We start from the raw sequence: 26400 nt of genomic DNA, 5'->3' as shown, positions 1-26400 counted from the left end.
TATTTGTTTCAAGATAGTAATTAACTTCCTGCTTAATTTGTCACACTTAATTTGAAACTAGGCATGCAAGGCTATTAAAACCTGTGGCTGTGGTGTTTGCCCCTGGCTGAGGCAGTAGCCACTGGCAGCCTTGATTTATCACTCTTCATTTAAATTCCTGTGCCAATGATTTTAGTTCCTAAGTGCTGTGACTGGCATTTTTGGATTCCAAAATCAAAGTGAAAATAAGCTACAGTTAAGAACTCAACAGCTCAGATCGATGAAAAACGGTTTTATAACTGAACACCCTGCAGTTAAATCCTAGGGGCTTGACCAAAAAGTGCTTAGTGCTCAGAGATGTTGCTGTGGGAAGACAACAAGTATCCCACTCTAATGGCTGTTTATAAATCACTATCAAACAGTGCACCTTGTAACAGTGCCATGTAAATTTGCTCCCAGATGGAAACTATTTTTTGCTAAGCTTGCTTCCTTAAAAGAACAACCCCCCAGAAGTAAGCTTCTCCTTCTGGCAAACCTCATCTTTGATATTCTACTCTTTTTATCCAGCACTGCTCATGTTTGAGGAAGCAGGTTATAACACAGCTACTAAGACCTACTCCATAATAGTGCGTGCAAAATGCCTCCTAAATTGAATGAGCATGATTCTATAACTTTCTTATTAAAGACTGACTGTGGTGTAACTCTTGATTCATTGAAAGCTTCTTCAGATATGCACTTGAAGAATTAGGCTTTTCTACAACGCTGCTAGAAACAAATTGTGAAAATTTGTTCCTCCTGCATGGCTTCATAATCTCAAGGCTCAACACTTCTTACATGGCAAATCCAAATGATCCTCTTCCTTTTAGGGTAAAGCTCCTCCAGGAAGTATTCCAGCTCAGTTAAGCTTTCCTCCTCTGAACTAAAGCATTCACAATCTGATTCTTATAACTTAAACACTTAACTTAAAAATATGTTTCTTTTTATTTTTTGCTAGCCTTTTTCAGACTGCTAACCTTGTCTCCTCAATTAGAATAAGTAAGGCATTTGAGAAAGTCACAATAACTTCTTCCTTTCTTATCAATACTATATGATGAGCCATAGTACTGATCATGCATTATGGCTTAATGAATGTTTGCTCGTTCATTTATTAAACAAGTATTTACTGAGCTTTATACCTAGTACTCTTCAATGCTCCAGGGATAGAGTGACCTGACTAATAAAATACAGTGGAAAAGTTCAGCCTTCATGGAGCTTAAATTCTACTGCTGAAAGACTAAATTATATTTGGAATTTATCATATCATGGAATTAAGTGACAGAATAAAGAACACATGCAAATCAGTTTGAAGAGTGACTTAGATACAGTCTTGAGAAATATATGATCAAAGCAAGAGGTAAACCAAAAAAAAAAACAAACAAAAAGAAGTTGAAAATGACAGAGAGCAGAGTGTGGGGGAAAAAAAGGAAAGAAAGGAGAGGAGGGGACGACATTTTTATTTCTATGCTTAAACCATGAAAATTTTATCTATTTACACAGTCAAGTTTCTAACACAATACATATTTTTATTTTCCAAATAACAGATTTTTATTTCTTCTCTCTGAGAGTAAAGTAATATGAACTTGAACATGGGATGAAATATTACTGAGATACTTCTTCTTTACCTCTATAAACAACTGTACAACTTGAAGTCACCATGGCAAACTTCCAATAATACTGTAAAATATTACAGAACGAGACCTACAGCAAGAGCTGTATACATGGAAAGTTACAATGAGATTTTTAGGGAGGAGGTTTCTTTTTACTGGAGGTGTCAAATTCATAAACTGTGTTATTTTCTTATTTTTATTATGTCAAGTCTTTGGCATTATAGAGAACACTGATTTTAAATATTAAAAGACTGTGCACATAGAATGTTCATCACGTTATTCAATGCAATTACTGAATATTAGAGTGCTCATCATGTTATCTAGCGCAATACACTTATTTTGCAGATGAAGAATCTGAGGTCCAGAAAGATTAAATAACTTGCCTGAATTTACACAGCTGGATAGTAGCAGTTTAGGGACTGCTACCTTAATCTTTGTATTTAATCTTTATTTAGGAACTTAGAGCTGATCAGATTCTGACCAGCTGTTTCCTGTCTCTCTATACGACTAAACTACTGGACATTTCAAGAGAATAAAAAAATGACATTATGAGCTACAAATTCATGAGAATGCAGATGGTAAAGAGCAGACTAAACTATGTACACAGGATATGAAATTTGGTTTTATGGAACACCAAATAGACAATAATCTCTCCTGTATATTTTCAGGGCATTCTTGCTTAGGTTTACACAACTGAATACTATGCCTTCTGTAGGTCTGTTCCAGAGTGATGAACCTACGAATAGAATGCTTATTGTTGATGTCCTAAGTGAGCACTTTATGACTAAGGGGCAAAAGTATCAGGGTGTTAAAGCTTTAAAAGGTTCACTTTATGTATGGTAGAAATTTGTGTGTGTGTGTGTGTACATACCCATCCTCTTAATTCACTAATTTATTTAGTAAATATTTAATGTGTAGTTTTATGTGAAATGTGTCATGCAGAGCATGGTAAGTACGGAGACCAGGTAAATATAAGGAGCTATAATAGGATAATCAGGGCCAGATCATGAAGGACCTTACAAGTCACTTTAGAGAAGTAATCAATCATAAACCCACCACACAGGGAGAAACAGTGCCAACATTAGAAAATTTTGCTATTCATTTTCTTATGACTATATGTGTACATCAGTTGTTTACATAGTTGGGTGATGATGTATATAGTTTCCAATCCTGCAGGCCTTACAGTACTGTCAGCATTATTCTTATTCATTAAACTTTAACATTCCATCTTACAGACATAATACATTTTACTCACTATTTATTTTTCGTCACTTAGGATATTTATATATTTCCTTATTATATATAATGCATGTTTGTATTATATATAATGCATGTTTGTAAACACAGATTTAGTTTTTCTATATGTCATCTTTCCTAGATATTAATATAGAGTAGTGGATTTAAAGGATATAGTAATTTTAAGGCACTGGAAACACATTGCCATATAATTTTGTAGTTTTCCTGTAGTGACGTGGGAGTTCTGACCAAACCATACTCTAAGCATACATAAGCATTACCATTTACCAAAGAAAACCTCACAAAAAACAAAAACATGTCCAATTTGATGAAAATTACCTATCATTTTAATTTTCATGTATTTGAATTTTAGCAAGAATGAAGTTCTTTTTTAATGCATATTAGGCAACTGTATCTCTTCTAAGAATTGACTGCTCATCCTTTGCCCATTTTACCATAGTCTATTCTTCACAAGTATTTTACCCAGCTTACTGCTTATTTTCATTTTATTTACAATGACTTTGATATGTGAAATTTCTATTAAACTCATCTGTCCTTCGCTTTGTAATTTATTTTTTTATATGCTTCTCTATTTAGTCATATATTTACCTATATTTACTTTTTCTTAAGATGTTATGTTTAACATTTATCTGTTTAATAACTTGGGATTTCTTTCAGGTATTTTCTTAGTTAAGAATTAACTTGAAATGTTTTAAATAATAAGTTTCCCTCAATACATTTTATTCAATGATGTATACTTTTCCCATTGATTTTATATGTGTTCTTTATCCTATATTAAATCTCTCCGTATATTAAGAACTTTTTTCAAGGCTATCTCTTCTGTTCCTTTTATCAGAAACTGTTTCTATCTTCTCCTTAGAAATACAAATTAGTTCCTGAAATGTAAGCTAATTATTCATTCATTGATTTTGATTAAATACACTTTTCATGTTTTAAGGGATGTACTCAAATAAGAACTCATTTTTTAAAAAGCCATGTACAAATGAAGCAGCACTACATTTTGCATTTATGTAACACCTTCACTGTCCTAGCAATAGATGATATTTTCAATATACAAGCACAATGCAGTGAACTTTTAGATAATATTATGGAAACCTGATGCCATACTTCCTAAGAAAACTTTTACAAAGAAAATTAAGCAAAATTTCAGTGAAGAAATGGAATCACGAGGAAAGCAATTAGTTCTTAAAATATGAAAATATAAAAATAAAGAAAGCGATTTTTATGCAAAATCCAGTTCAGCAATACCATCTGTTTGCCATTTTTGTGTGTTAAGTTTAGACAATGTATAATCTGAGTTTTTGCTTGGTTGTTTTAAATCCCAAGCATATTTATTCTTCTAAGTTATCAAATAATTAAGCAAAAATGATTTTAGCATCTTTTGACCCTAAAATTAGAGTTATGGGTTAATATCCAAAATACATAAACAGCTCACACAAGTCAACATCAAAAAAAAAAAAAAAAAAAAGCCCGATTAAAAAATGGGCAGAAGACCTGAACAGACATTTTTCTAAAGAGTACATGCAGATGGCCAATGGGCAAATGAAAAGATGATCAACATCGCTAATCATCAGGGAAATGAGAATCAAAACCACAATGAGATATCACCTCACACCTGTCAGAATCACTCTCATCAAAAAGAACACAAATAACAAATATTGGCGAGGATGTGGAGAAAAGGGAATCTTTGTACACTGTTGGTGGGAACGTAAATTGATCCAACCACTATGGAGAACAGTATGGAGGTTCCTTAAAAAACTAAAAATAGAACTACCATATGACCCGCAATCCCAATACTGGGCATATACCCTGAGCAAACCATAATTCAAAAAGAGTACCAAAATGTTCATTGCAGCTCTATTTACAATAGCCAGGACATGGAAGCAACCTAAGTGTCCATCAACAGATGAATGGATAAAGAAGATGTGGTATATATATATATATATATATATATATGTATATATATATATATATACATATATATATATATATATATATATATATACAATGGAATACTACTCAGTCATAAAAAGAATGAAATTTTGCCATTTGCAACAACATGGATGGACATGGAGGATATTATGGTAAGTGAAATAAGTCAGACAGAGAAAGACAAATACCGTATGATAACACTTATATGTAGAATCTAAAAAATACAACAAACTAATGAATATAACAAAAAGAAACAGACTTACAGATATAGAGAACAAATTAGTAGTTACCAGTTGGGAGAGAGAGGGGGGAAAGAGCAATATAGGGGTATGGGATTAAGAGGTACAAACTATTATGTATAAAATAAGCTACAAGGGTATATTATACAGCCAAATTTTATCATAACTACAAACAGAGCATAACAACTTTTGAAAACTGTGAATCACTATATTGTATAACTGTAACTTATATAACATTGCACATCAACTATACTTTAATAAAAAATAAAATAATAGTTTTCCCTACAAAATCAAGTCCCTGTTGGCCAAATTTACGTCAAACGAAGGGTAACTCTTCCCATACTCTGCTTATGGTACCTCTGATACCTCTGATACCACGACAAGCTACAATGGATTTAAAAGTCACATGAAGGCAAGTATATGACTTCATTCCCTCCTCTGAGAATGTGAGCTACCACAAGGGAGAAAAGAAAAATTTATGGAAGTAGAAAATAAAATTCAAATTAATAAGGGAAATGAAAAGAATTGGGACATTTGTAGAGAACAGCTTAGAGAAAGGTAGTTAGTTCTAGATCATAGTACAATAATGAGGACTTTGGCCTTAAAAGGTCATAAAAACTTTATCTAATTCTTCATGTGTAAAGAAAGTGGATATATCAAGGATGTATCATAAAAAAAGGTCTATCAGAATTAATTGCAATTAGGTTACTTTTTGCATTTCACCTAACATTATGGATTCTTTTTTTTATTGAGAAAATCAGAATAAAAATTACATTATATTAAAATTAAAAAATATTTATTTCTAACAAATAAATAAGTAGAAGTAATCTTAATAGAATGTTCTACTGATGGTCTTCCCATCTACAAAGAGTGATGATGCAGAGAAAGAACTTCTAGCTCTTGAAGTGCAATTTATTTTTTGTATTTTCTTCTTAAATAGGCTAATAGGCAGAAGGAAGATTTTAGACAAAATACATGGAAGACTACCCTAAAAGAGTCAGTTAAAATATACAAGAGAATTGGAGCTCTTTCTTAGAGGTCTTTGAAATGGGATAAAATAACATTTATTTATAATATAAAGTATATTTATCTATATAATGTTACTTTTAACATTTATAAGAACATCTTGCCTGATGACTTGTAGCTGAAGTCTACATTCTCTTGAGATCCTTTAAGGCATATGAAAATGGTCACCTTATAAGTATGAAACTAATATGAACTGGCAGCAGTTAGGTTAATAAAATTCAGATGTTGGAAAACAGGTTTTTTTAGGACATAATTTTCCATGTCAGTTATCTTTAAATTTAAATATATAATTAAGTAGCACTTCAAATAGAGTTTAATTGTTCTGCTCTTAATACAAGTATCTCACATTTTGGATAAAACAGCTAAATAAAAACAGCAGTTGAACATTTTAAATATTCAAAACTGTTCAGCACATGAAATATTTATTTTCATAAAAATAGAATGAGGAACCTATTCTCAATTTCTAGTAATCTAAATGTGCAATTCATATCTACAACTGATCAACATTTATCATTATAAAAAGTAATTAAAAAAATTTAAAAACATAAAATTATGAGATAGGACATAACTATCAAATAAACTTATCAAAGTATAATCTAAGGACTTCCCTGGTGGTGCAGTGATTAAGAATCTGCCTGCCAATGCAAGGGACATGGGTTTGAGCCCTGGTCCGGGAAGATCCCACATGCCACGGAGCAAATAAGCCCATGTGCTACAACTACTGAGCCTGTGCTCTAGAGCCCGTGAGCCACAACTACTGAGCCTGCGTGCCACAACTACTAAAGCCCGTGCGCCTAGAGCTCGTGCTCCACAACAAGAGAAGCCACCGCAATGAGAAGCCTGCGCACCGCAACGAAGAGTAGCCCCCGCTCAACGCAACTAGAGAAAGCCCGCGCGCAGCAACAAAGACCCAAAATAAATAAATAGATAAATATAAATTAAAAAATATATATATAATCTAAAACTCATAGAAAGTAGTCAATCATTCACTATTTATATAAAAAAGCCTTGAAATAGGAAGTCAAAAACAGAGGACATCAATTCACACAGGCATTATAAAGTAAAAGGTAATCATATCTTATAGATTTAGTGATTCAGCAAAAGAGTAAAATAAGCTTTTTAAAGACAAAACAAAATGGAATTTCTATTCACATATTAGAGATATATTTATCACCCTTGGAATATTATTTATTTGCTTTAATGAGAGATTTCTTAAATATGTAAGCTGGATAACAATTTGAAAGGATGAATACAAATAATTCAATGAGTCATGTCATAATTAATTTGAGGAAAAAACACTTTTATCTCAGGGTACACCTTGGAAGTGACTCAGTACAACAATATAGAGCAGAGGACAAAGGTATCAATAGCTATGAAATTTACCCTTAGGTCTATTAAAATTGCAAAATAATTAGAAGAGCATTAGGCAAATTATGGAACTACCTTTCAATTTTTTTGTTTTTAATCTTTATTACTAAAAGCTTTGCTCACTGTATAACAGAATAAATATGTGGTCAAACAGCTAGTCTCTCTTTCATAAAAACAGAAAAGTGAAATGTCAACATTCACCACCTGCCATATCACTATTTAATCATTTATTACTTTATACATATTTTAAGGATTTTTGTACTAAGTAATATTTCAGGTACTCATTTCTTGAAAATGCATATTGAATCAGATATTATACGTTTAATTAGTCTTTCTTTATTTAGCTAAGCTCTAAAGAATCTTAAAGAATGAAAGACTGTTGACTGCCCTGTAGTAGACACCATGTCTCAAACACTCAAACGTGCATCTATTTTTCACTACATGGCATACAGCACAGTACTTGGCACATCATAGTTACTGACTATAGTTGTTTGCTGACTAACACATAGAGGTAAATGGGAAAAACAATGACATCACTATTTTGTAAAATGTTTTCAGGACCGATTTCAAGAGTGTGTGACTTGCCACAGTTGCATGGCTCCCTGAACTTGTTTAGGGTTTAATGCTCAGCTAATGCCATCTTGAAATTCTTAATTTTATCTTTAACCCATGTTTTGTAAGTGAAGTCTGATGGGACAATGGAGTGTGCATTGGGAGCTTGAAGCCCCAGCTCTAGGCAAGGTCCAGCTTCTGGCCACCACCCCACCCCCCACATTCCTGGGGATGTGTTTTCCCTGTCTTCCCCCCTGCTTTCTGCCAAGCAGTCTTCCAATCCCTGCACTGCCCACGGATTGCTGCCATTCTCCACCTGGGTTAAGTGACTTTGTTAACTTCTGAGGAGGGAGGACCACATTTCTGGGTTGTCCCCTGTCTCTAGTGGGGATCTGGGCATGTGCACAGAGGGGTCTAGGTAGGGCTCTCTAGCACTGGAGAGTGTAGAGGAGTGTGTGTGTGTGTGTGTGTGTGTGTGTGTGTGTGTGTGTGTGTGTGTGTGTGTGTTGGCTGTCTCTGTTCTGCAGAGGCCACATTTAGTGGGGGCAAGCTTCTCATCCACCCCATGCAGGTAGCCAATAGTTTCTGGGAAGGAGGTTCAAAGACCCTTAGGGTTTTCCCTTCCACTGTGGGTTTGGAAGCTCTGGGAACCTGGAGGTGTCCTCAATCTCCCTACAAGTATCCCTGCGCAGAGGGAGGGCCTCTCGACTGCATCAGTGCCTGAGGACACCCTCTCTTCCTCTTTCCAAACTTTTTGAGTCTGTCTTCCATTTGTCTGCTCTGGTCTGCTTGCGATACCCTTGGGTACTGGGGATAGGGAGTGGTGCAGGACTCTAGGAAAAGAACTGTGTGATTTCGATGATTTCACAAATGAGTTAAATGCTCTTATATTTACATTTAAAAGTAGCATTGAGCAATTAAAGAGGAATGGTAAAGTTTATGCTAATAATTTGAAATTTACTTTTTCTTTACTTAGAAGGACATTAAATGCCAATTAAAAAAGCACCATGACAAGTTGAGAGAGAGAAATTGCAGAAGGAAAAAGCTTTATATGTTAGTACCTTTAACGGCCCTTTTTTTCCTGCTTTTTGAACAAAGGATCCTGCAGTTTCATTTTTCACTGGGCACCACAAATTATGTAGCTGGAACTGACTGTTTTAGAATCCAAACCAAATAGAAAAGTGCTGAGGAATACATGGAAGGAAAAAAAAGCTACTTAATCTAAAGATGCTATATGGAATTTCAGTCTGATTAAAAGGTCAGCAATTAGTTTTCAATCTTTACAAACTATTTATTAAGTATTAAGACATTTCACATTTTAAATAATGATTAGAATAATCTATCAACCTTGAAAATCTTTTAGTTTTATTCTCACATTATTAAAAAAAAATCTTTATTAATACTTACTTTGAAGTAAAAGGGACTTTTAGAAAACATCCCCCCAAAATGAAAACCTAGTTTTTAAGAGCAACCACATTTGAATCCAATAATCCAGTTATCCAAATCAGTCAAGTTATGCAGGCAGAGTTTAGTTAATGAAATTAAATTGGCGTCCATTTTCAAAACAAAGAATTGCATTGAAAATGAGCAAACAATGTGCTAGACAGTTCTCAACCATAAAGTAGAACCTTACATCATGACAGTCATAGATTATGCAAAATGTGATCATATGCATTTATCTTCACTGCTAACCAGATTTATTTTTATAGGATTTAAAATATTTTACTAAACAATCTCTATTACTAATTTTTCAGTTTATATGGAGAAATGCCATTAAAATTGTTAATGTGGTAGTGGAGGCATCAAAATAGCAATAAGATCTTATTACTTTATGCTAAAGAAAACACTTTGTCACCTTCCCTGAAAAATGCACAAATGAGAATTTCTCAGAGAAACAGCTGATGACTAAAAGCCAACTGCTTAAAATCAAGTTTAGGATTAAACATATTTTTCTAGCAATGTACAATCACCAAAAAAAGCCCCATGATTGCTATTAAAGGATGGTTTAGTGTTGATTAAAACCTTTTATTAAAAATTCTGTAAGAACAGCACCACAGGACTCAGTGAGCATGAAATTTAGTACATGCTAAAGAATACATGTGCAATAATACTTTCCAGTTACTTTCTAGACAAATTCCTGGTTAAATTTAAGGCTTTGCCCTTTTAATTCCCACTGCCTGGAATAGTCTTTTATATATTCACAGCGTTTTCTCTTCAATTCATGATCTGCTCAAGTGTTATGATATCAAAAGAGGTGTTTTTGGTTTTCCTATGTAAAATGCCCCTTCCCCATCACTTTCAAACCTCTTACTGTGTTTAGTTTTTCTTCATGGGACATATCACTTCCTGACACTAAAATATAATGTCCTGAACGAAGGGACACTATTAACGGTTTGTATTTCTCCTTTATTGCTATATCTCTAGCACATTGAACAGTTTCTGTCAGATAGTAAATATTCAATAAATATTTTTGAATGAATGAAATAATAAATTAATGAATGAAAGATTAACTGAAACCATCTCCAATATCTGTTAATGCAGCTAACAGAGATTTATTAGGTTATAGTCAATGTAGGTTGAGGATATGTTCAGTCAAATAACACAACATCCTTGTTCTCAAGAAACTTTCACATTGGTCAGGAAAGCAACTATTAAAAATATGATTATGATCCAATGAGAGAGAACCATGTGTGTTATTGTACACAAGTGACTGGGAGCAGTTCAATTTCTACACTTCTTGACTAAGAGCTGAGCCATTTACCAACTTCAGGAAACTCACTGCTAAGGTCAAGAGCCTTTTCTATACCATTCGTTTACTCAAAAGTTGCATGCCACAAAAAGACACTAAACTCAGGAGTAATTTGATGTTTCCCAGGACTAAACACAAAGTTTACAATCATCCAGACTCTATCATAATTTAATATTTGGCTGGACCATAAAGTTATTTAGTTGTGATTAACTAGACTGACATTTCAATTATCTTCCCTACATAAAATATTCAGTGCACTTTTCAGAAGAAAAACACTTTTCCTAGGAGATAGGAAAATTTTATCCTTCAATATAAAGTGTTTGTGGCTTTTGAATATGTAATTTTCTTATGTTTAAGAAATATGAAAAATACAAATAGTATAGCATCACTCTTAGCTTCAATTATGGTTACTGCTTTTTTCTTTTTTAACTTATGCCACTGGCTTATATTCAGTATATTTTTAGTAAGCATTTAAAACTTTTATACTTTGAATAGACTTGCACAGATTTTAGAAAAAAGAATATCCACTGTCAAGAATTTTAAAAACACAGTGAGGATTATGAGGAATATCCAGACATAAGATAAATTAAAATACAGATAGAAAGATGAATGAATGTTTATAATGTCCCTAATTAACCTACTCTAGCAACGTGCAAAAGGTTGCTATTTGAAATAGACTGTATTTTCAGAATGCAGTGAACTGTAAATCTAATAGACATCTCAAGTTTATAAATATATGGAGACTTTTGTTGATTTAAATCTATTTTCAATGTCAGTTCAATTAATTATTGCTACCTGAGCAAATATATGAAATCTGCAATCAAAATGTAAGCCTCAAGCAAGACCTATACAGAATAGTCACCCATTGGCAGAGACAGGAGTGTTGAATATATATTTTAGGAAGCTGAAGGACTGGACAAACTGCTTCTGACAATAATTGCTTTAAAGACCCTTTAGTAAATATCAGCAGCATTGGTTTGTAACTTAGCATGTCTTTCACTTTGAACATGGTCTCTAAAGGTTTCTGCACATGTCAGGATATCCACAAACACAATTTGTTTCAGGCTGACTATCCATGATTAACATTTTCCTTTCCTGTCTATGACCTGAATAATTCCTTTTACTAAACTACACATCTTAGTTTTTCTATCATGCACTGAGGATTAAAATCAAATGTTTTCTAGGTGTTGCTTTCTTGTTTTGTTCTCTAAATGAACCACCTTTAAAGACCATTTAAATAAACTATCAAAATAGAAGGTTGCAAAAAAGCTTTTAGGGATTGCAGAAGTCAGTTAATTAAGGTTTATTGCAAAGATTTCTAATTATGAGAGTCATAGTCTTAAATCTATAATCTTATTTATCCAACTAGAATCAGGATAATCAAGGAATGTTTTTCCTAACTACAGCTAAGTGGTTCTAAGTGATTTGGAAATTTCTTTTTTTTTTTTCTCCCATTTCTGTAATTGTAAGCAGACAGCAAACAATTAAGTCAAGGTTGTTTAATGGGGTTTCCTTAATATTTCTTAAGTATGAGAAAAGACATATACATATAATCAACTACATGAAAGAAAAGGTAATTTGACGCAAACTTCCTCTTTATCCTCACGTTCCACACTGTGCACAGAATAGTAAAAACATAATTAATGCAATTGTCTATATTTTTCGGTCTCTATTATTTTATTTCCTATTTGTACGAGGTTGCCTCATGTACAATATTATTATTCTGCTGATTTTCTTTTTCCCTACCTCTGGCCTTGATGATATATCAGCATCTTCTGCTAAATGGTTGTTCCCCTAACTTGTCTTGGCTATTTTGCAGACACCAACTCATTTCTCCAAATTTTAGGTTAAATCTTCAGTTCCTTCCCCAAATCCTGCTGTACCTCTGCAATATATCAACTTGTTAGGTGTTCTTGGGTCCATTAGTCATCAGGGCCTAATCCCTCAATTGCTCAACCTCTGCTTGGTTCCTTCTACTCAGCATTCTTTCCCTTCTCCTGGCTTCATGTGGCCTCCTCATATTCTACTCATCTCTCAGAACAGAACTTAATTTAATACTGCTTCTTCAGGAAAACCAGCCCTTATCCTCTAGACCTGAATAATACATGCTCTCAGAGCACCCTGAGCTTCTCCTTGGTGGGACTTATCACAGTACTCATTATGTATTTGTCAAATTATTTGTTATCTGCCTCCCCACCAGGGTGTAAAATTCACAAAAGCTTGTTCACCACTGTACATATGTTGAATAAATTAAAGGCTTATTAATAGCTCATATCACTTTTCTATTTTAGTGTGAAAACAATGATATGTAACCTACGGATAATGAGACAAATAATTTACTGTGGTCCCCTCAGTCCAACAAAATTGTAATGTGTTACCCTGTAACTTTGGACAGCGCCTCTTGAGTCACTTCAAAGAGAATTTCCAAAGATACCCAAGAGGAATGATGGGAAATCCCTCCCTCTATTTGCAATAGTAACACTGTTATCTTATTGAGGCTGGCACACAATGACAACAGCTCAAGTCTGGTTCTGGGACACTCCAGTTTCTATAAGCTCCTTCTACCCAACACTAGGATCTGACCCCTTCTGATGTGAAGAGAGTAATGGATACATGCACAGATTGAATTATTTCATAATGTTACCCTTGACTGGAATATCTGCATTTTTAAAGATATGATTTTCTAACAGAATTTCAGACACAAGAAGAGAAGACCTTCTTGGTGCCTCTTAAAATTATGACATGGAGATAAGTGGCTCATACGTGTAAGACTGGTCATAATATTTTATAAAGTATATATGTGGCAATATTTTAGCTCAGTTTAGGACCCTGATGTACTTTTCAAACAAAATTTAAATATATTTTGATTTTTCATTATAATTTATAACTAAAACAAAGTTGAATTAAATGAACAATAATTGTTTCTCAATATTCTTCTCAAAAATAAATTTACTGGGGAGGATTATTTAATAATACTGTCCCCTATCAGAATGTATAGCCTAATATATGGATATTGTATCTTGTTTCATGCTTTGTATAATTTCTGTCCTTATAACAATACACTTTTAATGAATTCTCTCATTTTCAAAGTGGGAAATAGTTCATATCCTGCCCTTCTGCTAAATTAGAAAAATAGCCTAAATGAACTCTCTTCTAATCCTGAAAGACTGCTATGTGTATAATGTATGAAATTATGTAAACATATATATATATATATATTTTATTTAAAGTGATATATTATTTTTATTCCCAAACTTAATTATTTATACCCTGTAGTTAGAACAGTTGTACTGGATTATATTTTTTTTAATCAAGTGGCAGAAAAAAGGCTTAGAAATAATCTGCTAATGCAGAGAGAAACAGAAGACCCTATCTGATTTATGCTGAAGACACATCTGACAAGATTTTGTTGATATTATGGGAGAGAAGAAAAAAAGAAAACAGGAATTACGTTTTGAACAATCATAAAGCAAATTCTATGATGTGGAGCAGTTTGCTAGATGAAGAGGAATATTATATAGTAAATACAAAAATGGTGATTCTACAGTATTATTTGGCTTTGCTTTATTTATTAGATGCATTTCTGAAGATTATCAGCAAAGTGAACTTATATATATTATTTTGAATAAAATAGTCACATCCACTTCAAATATGTTTTTAGTAGAATATTTAAGTTTTCTTCCTGTACACTTTATAGGTTTAGCAGTGTTTTTTTCACTTTTTATTTTGCAATAATTATAGATTCACAGATATTTGCCAAAAAAATGTATAGTAAGGTCCCATACACCCTTTACCCAGCCTCCCCCAATGCTAACTACTTGCATAACTATAGTGCAACATCAAAACCAGGAAATTGACATTGGGAAAATCCATAGAGCTCGTGTGTGTGCACATGCACGCATGTCATGCGTGTAGCTCTTTGCAATTTATCACATATCTAACTTCATGTAACTACCACATAATCAAAATACATAACTATATTATTACTACAAGGCTCCCTCCTGCTACCCCTTAATAGCCAATTCCTCTCTCCCTAAGCCCTAACCCTTGTCCACCAAGAATCTATTCTCCATCTCTACAATTATGTTATTTCAAGAATGTTATGTAAGTGAATTATACAGTATGTATCCTTTTGAGATTGGTTTTTTTCACTCAGCATAGTGCCCTTAAAGTTTATCCAAGTTGTGTGTATCACTAGTTTGTTCCTTTTTATTGCTGAATAGTATTCCAACATCTTATATATATTTCTACTTTAAATATCACCATAGCTGCCTTAATGCATGATATGGGCCAAATTGCATCCCCTAAAATCCATATGTTGAATTTAGCATGTGACTGGATTTGGAGATAGGTCCTGTAAAGATGAAATTAAGGTAAACTGAGGTCATATGGGTGGGATTTAATCTGTCATGATAGTATCCTTACAAGAGATTATGACAGAGACATGCACATAGGAAAGAACATATGAAGACACAGGGAGAAAAAGGATATCTACAATCCAAGGAGAGAGGATTTAGAATAAAATCAACTCCGCTGATACCTTAATCTTGGACTTCTGGTCTCTAGAACAATAAGAAATTAAATTTCTGTTGTTTACACCACCTAGCCTGTGGCATTTGTTATAGCAGACCTAGCAAACAAATATAGTGTAAAAGAATAGTATAAAACATATAAAACAATACTTTCTTCTATAAGACAATCACTTCTGTATCAACATAATTTATGAATGCTTCTCAAAGGGAGTTTTTAAAATCTTTGAAGCTTTTCCTGTATCATGCTTTGTGATAAATTACGTTATGGGGGGAATTAAAGAGAATATATACTTATAAAAATCATAGGCCTATTCGCGCCTAACTACATTGCAGTAAAACCTGGAGTGTTAAAAGGGACCATTTAGCTGAAAGCAATTGGAGTTTTTAAAAAAGACAGTTTAACTATTTTTTACACAAAACTGCACCTAAACAACAGCATTTAGACACATTTCTGGATATTTTTTGCTGTTTCTTTTAGGAGTGGATTATGGTTAGGTTTGCTGGCTGCATTGTTTTTACAATATAGACATGAATTATAATTAGCATAAATTCTTACTATTTGCTTATTTGACATGGAAAAGAGATGGCTGCATAAGTACGGCAACTGAATTTCAATTCATGTAGCAACATTTTATTTATGTCTGATGTTTGTTGATAAGTAATATAGACTTGCTCATTAAGATATGTCAGTATAGGATTATATCAAAAACATAAATGCATAGATATTAAAGAGAAGCTTTATATCTAATTGACCATACTACTAAGAAGTAATATCAAAAATATCTTTCTGCACCTTGGGAAACAATAAGAACAACAACTAGAAAATCACCCCTATAATGTATAGAGTGTACAATTGCACCTCAGTGAATATAGGTCCACCAGGGATATTAAGCATCAAAAGGGAATTATAGATAAATTTTGAGAGAACAACAGTGGAACTTACCATCTTGATTCGTGGTCACTGTAATAGCTGTGAATGGCTTGGGAGAAAAACTCAACTCAGAAACTCCATTCATGGCTTCTATTTCAAAGGTGTAATTCACGTGAGGCACAAAGTCAAGTACTATCACGGAATTGTTGATCAGGCCAGTATGTCTTGGGATGAAGCGGAGTCCTCCACCACAGTCCTCACACTGGCTGGTGTCTAAGCCACATTTCTTACAGATTACACTGTATGTGAGATCTTTTCTCCCTCCTGTGTCACTTGGTGGGCTCCATTCCAAAATAAGGGCCGTTTCATTGATGTTAAAAACCACATTCCTAGGAGCTGAAGGTGGCCCTAGAGAAAGCAATTAAAAAACAAATGTACATGTATAGGACAATGAATTATGGTGCTAACTTGAAAACGTCATCAATAAACACTTGCTGGTCTTTTATATTAGTTTGAGCTCTTTCTTCTGATGGAAACCATAAAGAAATATGGTTAAAAATATCTGAGTTAGTCTAGTAAGAGTGGAGTCCTAGGGGTGAAGATGGTCTATATCTTAACTTTTGGCATATGAATTTCAATATTTAATATAAAAAGCCACAGATCTCCAAAAGATACAGTAATTATACTTTTTAAATTTGTTGACTGAAAATATATAACAAAACATTATTTTAAATTATGTGATGGTTTTAAATACATCTTAATAATTACATCATCATTTTAAAATTTTGAAAAAATAGTAACATGCATATATAAAACATGCTGTGTTCAGCCTTTCAGTCCTCAAACTATGCTTGATGTATAACTAAAACTCCCATTCATTTTTCTGGACAATCTCTCTAAGAATCTTTTTCTCACAGGCTGAGAATAAATGGCCATAAACTCAGGGTGGACAGACAGTTTGGAAGAAGGGGAAGAGGAAGGGAAACTGGAGGCAGCATAAAGGCTTTTACTAGGTCCTGCCAATTTCATGGGACAAAAGCATTATATGGAAGGGATAAAAGGGGGTATAACGTAAGAAATGGTACCTAGAATTTTATTTAGATTAACTTTACTAAACATAAGTAAGTAAGTACCTAGACTTTTATTTAGATTAACTTTACTAAACATAAGTAAGTGTGTCCTTAGAAGCTTATAAAGAGACCCACAGAATCCTCTTATTTGTCATCAAGAGTGCACAAACCATGTTTCTTATGGATGGTGGATGAGCATCTGCTCTCTTTTTTCTCATTATTTTTCCATAAGGAGCACACTGCATAGAGTATTTATATCCTTTAACTATTCCAGCCTTTTCTTAAAATTGTGTCAATAATCTTTTACACTTATCCGAGTCCTTCAAACCTCAGTTTTATATCATTCACTGAACAAATATTACCTGAAGGTCTACTAGGTGCCTGGCACTGTGCTATGTGCTATGTTGTGAAATACCACAGAATCCTTTCTGTAAGGGACTGTGCTTATGACAGATATTTTGAAAAATAATTTACTGCATAAATAACTAATTAACATTCCTGCCATATTTTAAAAAGCTTAGTTTTAAGAAATCTAAACAGTTTTTTAAGTTTCTGCTATCAAGAAAATTTGCTTAGAAGGAGGGAAAGAATTCTCTGTGACATTCTCTCCACAGAAAGAAATTCAATTTTTGATATAAGCTTCTTTTGGATTTCAAGATATGGTCATTCATTCATTAAATATATATATTTTTAGTGACTATTATGTGTGCCAGATATTCTGCTAGATCTTGGGCTTACAGCATGAATGTGATAAAGGTTATTTCTGCTTTCTTGTTATTAACATTTTAGCTGAATGGCTAGATAAAGACAAATACACACACACAAACAGAAGAACAAAATTCAAATTATAGTAAGTGCAGTTACAGAAATCAAAAGGAAAGGAGCTGAAATAACCTGAGAAACATTCTGAGAAGGCCTCATATAGGTGATGTGGAAGATGTTCAGAGGGGTGGGAAGAATATTAGAGGTAGAAGATGTGTGGCTCTTTAGTCAAAAAAGATTTAAAAATAGTCACGGAACTGTCAGAAGATCACTGTGGCTAGAATGCAGAAGGAGGAAGCAAGAAGTGAGTTTTAAGGAACAGGAAGGGGTCGGATAATGCCAGACTGCTGGCTCATTGGAATGAGTCTGAATATGTTTCTATACTTAACAGGAAGAAACTAACAGATTCTATCTACATGTGTTTCAAAAACAGCTTTCTGGCTGCAGTGTGGGGAATGGTCTAAATGAGTACAGAGGACTCAGTAGCAAGATCTGTTATATACTGTTAGAGTAGCATAACATCACTCCTAAATCTATATGACTGTGTATTGGCTTTGAGATATTAAGAAGTATTATATTTTCCTTTTTCATTTTGCTGGATCCTGATATCAGCAACCTAATGGGTAGGACTCAGACACCTATATGTATACCACCTAAAGCTAGACCTAGAAAAGGGGCAGTTAGTTTTTCTAAAAGGTTTCTCCATACCTTGCTTTATGTCATTTCATGTTCCAGAGAGTTATAGAAATGTCTACCTTCAGAAAGGAAAATATGGAAGGGATTATAAACTAGAGCACAGGGATAGGCATTGTTCTTTACCTCCAACCTAGACTCATGGCTAGGAGATAAAGATTCATTATCATTATCATAATAATGTCTTCCTACAGAATGACATAATCATATTGTTGCTCTTTTCTCTTATTTATAATGGAAAAACATGAATTATTATTCACTTACATTTCCAAGAACAGGAAGAATGTTATCAATTATGTTATGGGTGTCTGCAAGTATATGACTGTCCGCCTAGAGATACTTAAATAAAAACGGCAAACACCCTTCTTCCTCAAGGGCTCTCATACCAATTTGCATGACAATTAAATAGGTTTTTAATTGCTGTTAAATTATGCCAGCTAAACTGTGATTTCATGCAAATATTAAGCTGTAATCACATGCATGAATCAATTACTAAGATTTAGAACTTAGAACAAAGAGAGACAATTAATTCTAATCCTCAGATTCAACTAAATTATGTGTCACTGGGCTTTTATGAATATGGCCTGACTGCTTTGTTATCATTTATAAATTATACAAAGATTATGTGACACACAGGGAAAAAAAATCTTGGCAGCAATAACTCTTTTGGAGACATCTGTACTGAAAACTCTCAGGGATTTTCTTATGTTGATTTCTTTTCCTTAAAGGAAACAAGTAATTCACATAGAAAAAAGCTATCTCCACACTACACCCTCCAAACCAACCTCATAAGAAAAGGACAGTTATCCTAATTTGCAGCTAGCTGTTTTTCTAGCCCATCATGTAACAAACTTAAATAAAAATTACAATTTTATTTCTATTAAAAAAACACACTTTCAATCTTCTTTTTTTTTTTTTTGGCTTCAATTTGGATTTCCCCTTTACACATTTAAAGAATAAAGAAATAGTGCTCTAATAGTAAACTTCTGAGAAGCTTGTGGCAGTGCGGTCCTGTCCCTCCCCAGAAGAGCATCTGGCCCTGCGCCCCCATCTTCCTCTCAGAGTAGCAGAGGCCAGGTGAGCTACAATTTTTTAAATTTAATTTAAGTTTTTTCTTTATGTAAAATGTTTTAAACAGAACTATATTTCCCAAAATACATCCTGCATAATATCTCTAGTCCCATGAGACATCACAAAAAAAATGAGTTCAGCGCTCAAATTAAGATTCCTCCGGCAGGTTGACGCTGAAACAAAACAAACACAATTTGCTTCACTTTGTTTAATCCAACATTTCCCAAACGTTTATTCATGGAATCTTATTTTCTAAGAAGCATATGAAGGAATACTAGCATTCTGCAGAACACCCTTTAAATAAAGGTTGACACTGAAGGAGAGCAAACTTAGGGGTCACATTTCAGTTACTACATACTTTGCTGTAGATTTCATATTTTATGCTTATAATTACAGAAATATATTAACTCATTAATAAACAGGGGTATTTTTCATATTAACTGAAGAGTGACTATTCATTCACCCATTAACTCTATAACTAATTGTGGCTTACAGATGCATTTTTTAACCTTAAGAACAATGAAAATTTGATCCAAATAACTGAAAATCATTAAAGGCTATTGCCTATTAAATTTTATTAAACTATATTTTCCAGTTCTTAACTTACTACCTGGCAATAATTTAAATGTGTTCGTTGGGAACTTCCCTGGTGGTCGTGTGGCTAAGACTCCACGCTCCCAATGCAGTGGGCCCGGGTTCAATCCCTGGTCAGGGAACTAGATCCCACATGCCGCAACTAAGATTCAGCACAGCCAAATAAATAAATAAATATTTTTTAAAAATGTGTTTGTTAATTTAATGACTACCAAGACTTTATAGTACAGTTTCCTAATAAAGAGCATATTATTTACATCTGAGTTTACGAATGAGAGAAAAATAGTTCTACGTTTACCTATGCCAAAGAGAACATCAGAATATATATATGTATGTATATATATATATATATATATAGAATCATCTATACATGTTTAGGCAAATGTTTTGCAAAGGAGTAAATTATATGAATAAATGAAAAAGTACATCTCCATACTTCAATAATGTACTAAAAATATCAGTTGTCAGATCTGCATATAGACATAATTTAAAACTCTAAAAGTCATTTCATTCTTTGCACTATCACTATCAATTTTAACTTTATCTATAGTTATGTTATTAATCTAATATCCTTACTATATAATCTTTGAAAAAGGTATTCAATAGGAGCCCTATAAACAAAATTTTGTATTCATATCTAAACCACTATGTGCTCTATCAATGTTTTGTTCATAAAATGTTTGTGTATTTGGAAATGGATGATGAATAATCATAAAACTGGGGCTTCAAGCTCACCACAGGGAAGGAACTAAATCAACTTATTCAGATAAAGAAATGAGGCCCAGGAAAGTTTTGTAATTATGTCAAGGTCATGAAATGTATTAGTGGTAGGATGATACCTAGGTCTTTTTATGTTTAGATTTTTTTTTCTATCACATTTTCTGTCACAATGTATTCATCCTATAAATAGAAAAATGTTTTAGAGTGCTTTGCTTAGAGAGTACTGTCAAATGCAAATTTTCAAAACACACAAGTTAGAGAGCAATTTATTGCCTTCCCACAACAGATTTCTTTTAATAATGTTACCTTAAAGCATTTAAAAACATTTACGGAAGAGTAATTGAAAATTAAATCTTCAAGATAAATACTGCTCAAGATACAGAAACATGTGCACTTCAAATCCTTTGAATTCTACATATTCTCATTTTTTCAATATTATTGTAGTTACTTCAGTAACTAAATTGATGTCTAAAATTAAGACTTGTCCATTAGTGTTTTCATAATACCGTGAATGAAGACTTAGATAATTCTTGCTACATTTTCCCTTATTTCTAAGACTCATAGTTAAAGGAAACAAAAATAAAAAAAGAAATCTAATATACTAAATACCATTCACTTCCAGAATAAAATCTAAATCTCTCAACCTCGTCTACATTTGTCTTTATAACTAGGCCCATCCCTTAGCCTCTTTCTCCCTTTTGCTGCATCTCAATGCCTTTGCACATACTGTTCCCTTACTTTTTTTTGCTCTGTTGAAAATTCCTACTCATCCTTCATGTTCTGATTTAGGTGTTTACCCCCTTTGTGACACCTTCGCATTGTCCTCAGGCAGAGCTGATTACTTTTATACATTGTAGGCATGTATTCAAAAATATATAACCTGGGAGGAGAGAAGATGGCGGAAGAGTAAGACGCGGAGATCACCTTCCTTCCCACAGATACAGTAGAAATACATCTACACGTGGAACTGCTCCTACAGAACACCCACTGAACGCTGGCAGAAAACGTCAGACCTCCCAAAAGGCAAGAAACTCCCCCCGTACTTGGGTAGGGCAAAAGAAAAAAGAAATAACAGAGACAAAAGAATAGGGACGGCACCTGCACCAGTGGGAGGGAGCTGTGAAGGAGGAAAGATTTCCACGCACTAGGAAGCCCCTTCACGGGCAGAGACTGCGGGTGGCAGAGGGGGGAAGCTTCAGAGCCACGGAGGAGAGCACAGCCACAGGGGTGCGGAGGGCAAAGCGGAGAGATTCCCGCACGGAGGATCAGTGCCGACCAGCACTCACCAGCCCGAGAGGCTTGTCTGCTCATCCGCCGGGGTGGGCGGGGCTGGGAGCTGAGGCTCGGGCTTCCATCAGATTGCAGGGAGAGGACTGGGGCTGGCGGCGTGAACACAGCCTGAAGGGGTTAGCGCACCACAGCTGGCTGGGAGGGAGACCAGGAAAAAGTCTGCAGCTGCCGAAGAGGCAAGAGACTTTTTCTTGCCTCTTTGTTTCGCGGCGCGCAAGGAGAGGGGACTCAGAGCGCCGCCTAAACGAACTCCAGAGACTGGCGCGAGCCGCGGCTATCAGCGCGGATCCCAGAGACGGGCGTGAGACGCTGGGGCTGCTGCTGCCGCCTCCAAAAATCCTGTTTGCGAGCACAGGTCACTCTCCACACCGCCCCTCCTGGGAGCCTGTGCCGCCCGCCACTGCCAGGGTCCCGTGATCCAGGGACAACTTCCCCGGGAGAACGCACGGCGCGCCTCAGGCTGGTGCACGGCGTGCCTCAGGCTGGTGCAACGTCACGCCAGCCTCTGCCGCTGCAGGCTCGCCCCGCCTCCTCTGTACCCCTCCCTCCCCGCAGCCTGGGTGAGCCAGAGTCCCCGAAGCAGCTGCTCCTTTAACCCCGTCCTGTCTGGGCGGGGAACAGACACCCTCAGGCGACCTACATGCAGAGGCGGGTCCAAATCCAAAGCTGAACCCCGGGAGCTGTGCGAACAGAGAAGAGAAGGGGAAATCTCTCCCAGCAGCCTCAGAAGCAGCGGATTAAAGCTCCACAAACAATTTGATGTGCCTGCATCTGTTGAATACCTGAATAGACAACGAATCATCCCAAATTCAGGAGGTGGACTTTGGGAGCAGGATATATTAATTTTTCCCCTTTTCCTTTTTTTGTGAGAGTATATGTATATGCTTCTGGGTGAGATTTAGTCTGTATAGCTTTGCTTTATAATTGCTTTATTTTACTTCATTATATTATAGCCTCTTTCTTTCTTTCTTTCTATTTTTTCTCCCTTTTACTCTGAGCCGTGTGGACGAAAGGCTCTTGGTGCTCCAGCCAGGCCTCAGGGCCATACCTCTGAGGTGGGAGAGCCAACTTCAGGACACTGGTCCACAAGAGACCTCCCAGCTCCACGTAATACCAAACGGCAAAAATCTCTCAGAGATCTCCATCTCAACATCAAGACCCAGCATCACTCAATGACCAGCAAGCTACAGTGCTGAACACCCTATGACAAACAACTAGCAAGACAGGAACACAGCCCCATCCATTAGCAGAGAGGCTGCTAAAATCATAATAAGGCCACAGATACCCCAAAATACACCACCAGACGTGGACGTGCCCACCAGAAAGACAAGATCCAGCCTCATCCACCAGAATTCAGGCACTAGTTCCCTCCACCAGGAAGCCTACACAACCCACTGAACCAACCTTAGCCACTGGGGACAGATACCAAAAACAACGGGAACTACGAACCTACAGCCTGTGAAAAGGAGACCCCAAACACGGTAAGATAAGCAAAATGAGACGACAGAAAAACACACAGCAGATGAAGGAACAGGGTCAAAACACACCAGACTTAACAAATGAAGAGGAAATAGGTAGTCTACCTGAAAAAGAATTCAGAATAATGATAGTAAGGATGATCCAAAATCTGGGAAATAGAATATACAAAATGCAAGAAACATTTAATAAGGACGTAGAAGAACTAAAGAGGAACCAAGCAACGATGAAAAACACAATAAATGAAATTAAAAATACTCTAGATGGGATCAATAGCAGAATAACTGAGGCAGAAGAAAGGATAAGTGACCTGGAGAATAAAATGGTGGAAATAACTACTGCAGAGCAGGATAAAGAAAAAAGAATGAAAAGAACTGAGGACAGACTCAGAGACCTCTGGGACAACATTAAACGCACCAACATTCGAATTATAGGGGTCCCAGAAGAAGAAGACAAAAAGAAAGGGACTGAGAAAATATTTGAAGAGATTATAGTTGAAAACTTCCCTAATATGGGAAAGGAAATAGTTAATCAAGTCCTGGAAGCACAGAGAGTCCCATACAGGATAAACCCAAGGAGAAACACGCCAAGACACATATTAATCAAACTGTCAGAAATTAAATATAAGGAAAACATATTAAAAACAGCAAGGGAAAAACAACAAATAACACACAAGGGAATCCCCATAAGGTTAACATCTGATCTTTCAGCAGAAACTCTGCAAGCCAGAAGGGAGTGGCAGGATATACTTAAAGTGATGAAGGAGAAAAACCTACAACCAAGATTACTCTACCCAGCAAGGATCTCATTCAGATGTGATGGAGAAATTAAAACCTTTACAGACAAGCAAAAGCTGAGAGAGTTCAGCACCACCAAACCAGCTTTACAACAAATGCTAAAGGAACTTCTCTAGGCAAGAAACACAAGAGAAGGAAAACACCTACAATAACAAACCCAAAACATTTAAGAAAATGGGAATAGGAACATACATATCGATAATTACCTTGAATGTAAATGGATTAAATGCTCCCACCAAAAGACACAGGCTGGTTGAATGGATACAAAAACAAGACCCATATGTATGCTGTCTACAAGAGACCCACTTCAGACCTAGAGACACATACAGACTGAAAGTGAGGGGATGGAAAAAGATATTCCATGCAAATGGAAATCAAAAGAAAGCTGGAGTAGCAATTCTCATATCAGACAAAATAGACTTTAAAATAAAGACTATTACAAGAGACAAAGAAGGACACTATATAATGATCAAGGGATCGATCCAAGAGGAAGGTATAACAATTGTAAATATTTATGCACCCAACATAGGAGCACCTCAATACATAAGACAAATACTAACAGCCATAAAAGGGGAAATCGACAGCAACACAATCATAGTAGGGGACTTTAACACCCCGCTTTCACCAATGGACAGATCATCCAAAATGAAAATAAATAAGGAAACACAAGCTTTAAATGATACATTAAACAAGATGGACTTAATTGATATTTATAGGACATTCCACCCAAAAACAACAGAATACACGTTTTTCTCAAGTGCTCATGGAACATTCTCCAGGATAGATCATATCTTGGGTCACAAATCAAGCCTTGGTAAATTTAAGAAAATTGAAATCGTATCAAGTATCTTTTCCGACCACAACGCTATGAGACTAGATATCAATTACAGGAAAAGATCTGTAAAAAATACAAACACATGGAGGCTACACAATACACTACTTAATAACGAAGTGATCACTGAAGAAATCAAAGGGGAAATCAAAAAATACCTAGAAACAAATGACAATGGAGATACGACGACCCAAAACCTATGGGACACAGCAAAAGCAGTGCTAAGAGGGAAGTTTATAGCAATACAAGCCTACCTCAAGAAACAGGAAACATCTCGAATAAACAACCTAACCTTGCACCTAAAGCAATTAGAGAAAGAAGAACAAAAATCCCCAAAGCCAGCAGAAGGAAAGAAATCATAAAGATTAGGTCAGAAATAAATGAAAAAGAAATGAAGGAAACAATAGCAAAAATCAATGAAACTAAAAGCTGGTTCTTTGAGAAGATAAACAAAATTGATAAACCATTAGCCAGACTCATCAAGAGAAAAAGGGAGAAGACTCAAATCAATAGAATTAGAAATGAAAAAGGAGAAGTAACCACTGACACTGCAGAAATACAAAAGATCATGAGAGATTACTACAAGCAACTATATGCCAATAAAATGGACAACCTGGAAGAAATGGACAGATTCTTAGAAATGCACAAACTGCCGAGACTGAACCAGGAAGAAATAGAAAATATGAACAGACCAATCACAAGCACTGAAATTGAAACTGTGATTAAAAACCTTCCAACAAACAAAAGCCCAGGACCAGATGGCTTCACAGGCGAATTCTACCAAACATTTAGAGAAGAGCTAACACCTATCCTTCTCAAACTCTTCCAAAATATTGCAGAGGGAGGAACACTCCCAAACTCATTCTATGAGGCCACCATCACCCTGATACCAAAACCAGACAAAGATGTCACAAAGAAAGAAAACTACAGGCCAATATCACTAA

At 35.2% G+C, this 26400-nt stretch overlaps 1 protein-coding gene and 1 long non-coding RNA gene across 2 annotated transcripts in view; one reads left to right on the top strand and one right to left on the bottom strand.

Moving 5' to 3' along the window:
- EPHA6 (EPH receptor A6) overlaps positions 1 to 26400 on the bottom strand; it is an 851091-nt gene that overhangs the window by 464985 nt on the left and 359706 nt on the right. Inside the window, exon 5 of the mRNA XM_082392247.1 lies at positions 16224 to 16559. Coding sequence (XP_082248373.1) covers positions 16224 to 16559 — 336 coding nt within the window. The remainder of the gene's footprint in view (positions 1 to 16223; positions 16560 to 26400) is intronic.
- Positions 16474 to 21653, top strand: LOC309628836. Its single transcript, XR_014244738.1, has 2 exons — positions 16474 to 17232; positions 17282 to 21653. It is a non-coding gene; the product is annotated as an uncharacterized lncRNA (long non-coding RNA).

The sequence above is a fragment of the Balaenoptera borealis genome (assembly GCF_965194805.1).
Source record: "Balaenoptera borealis genome assembly, chromosome: 5".
Taxonomy (NCBI): domain Eukaryota; kingdom Metazoa; phylum Chordata; class Mammalia; order Artiodactyla; family Balaenopteridae; genus Balaenoptera; species Balaenoptera borealis.
This window is presented reverse-complemented; position numbering and strand designations above follow the sequence as displayed.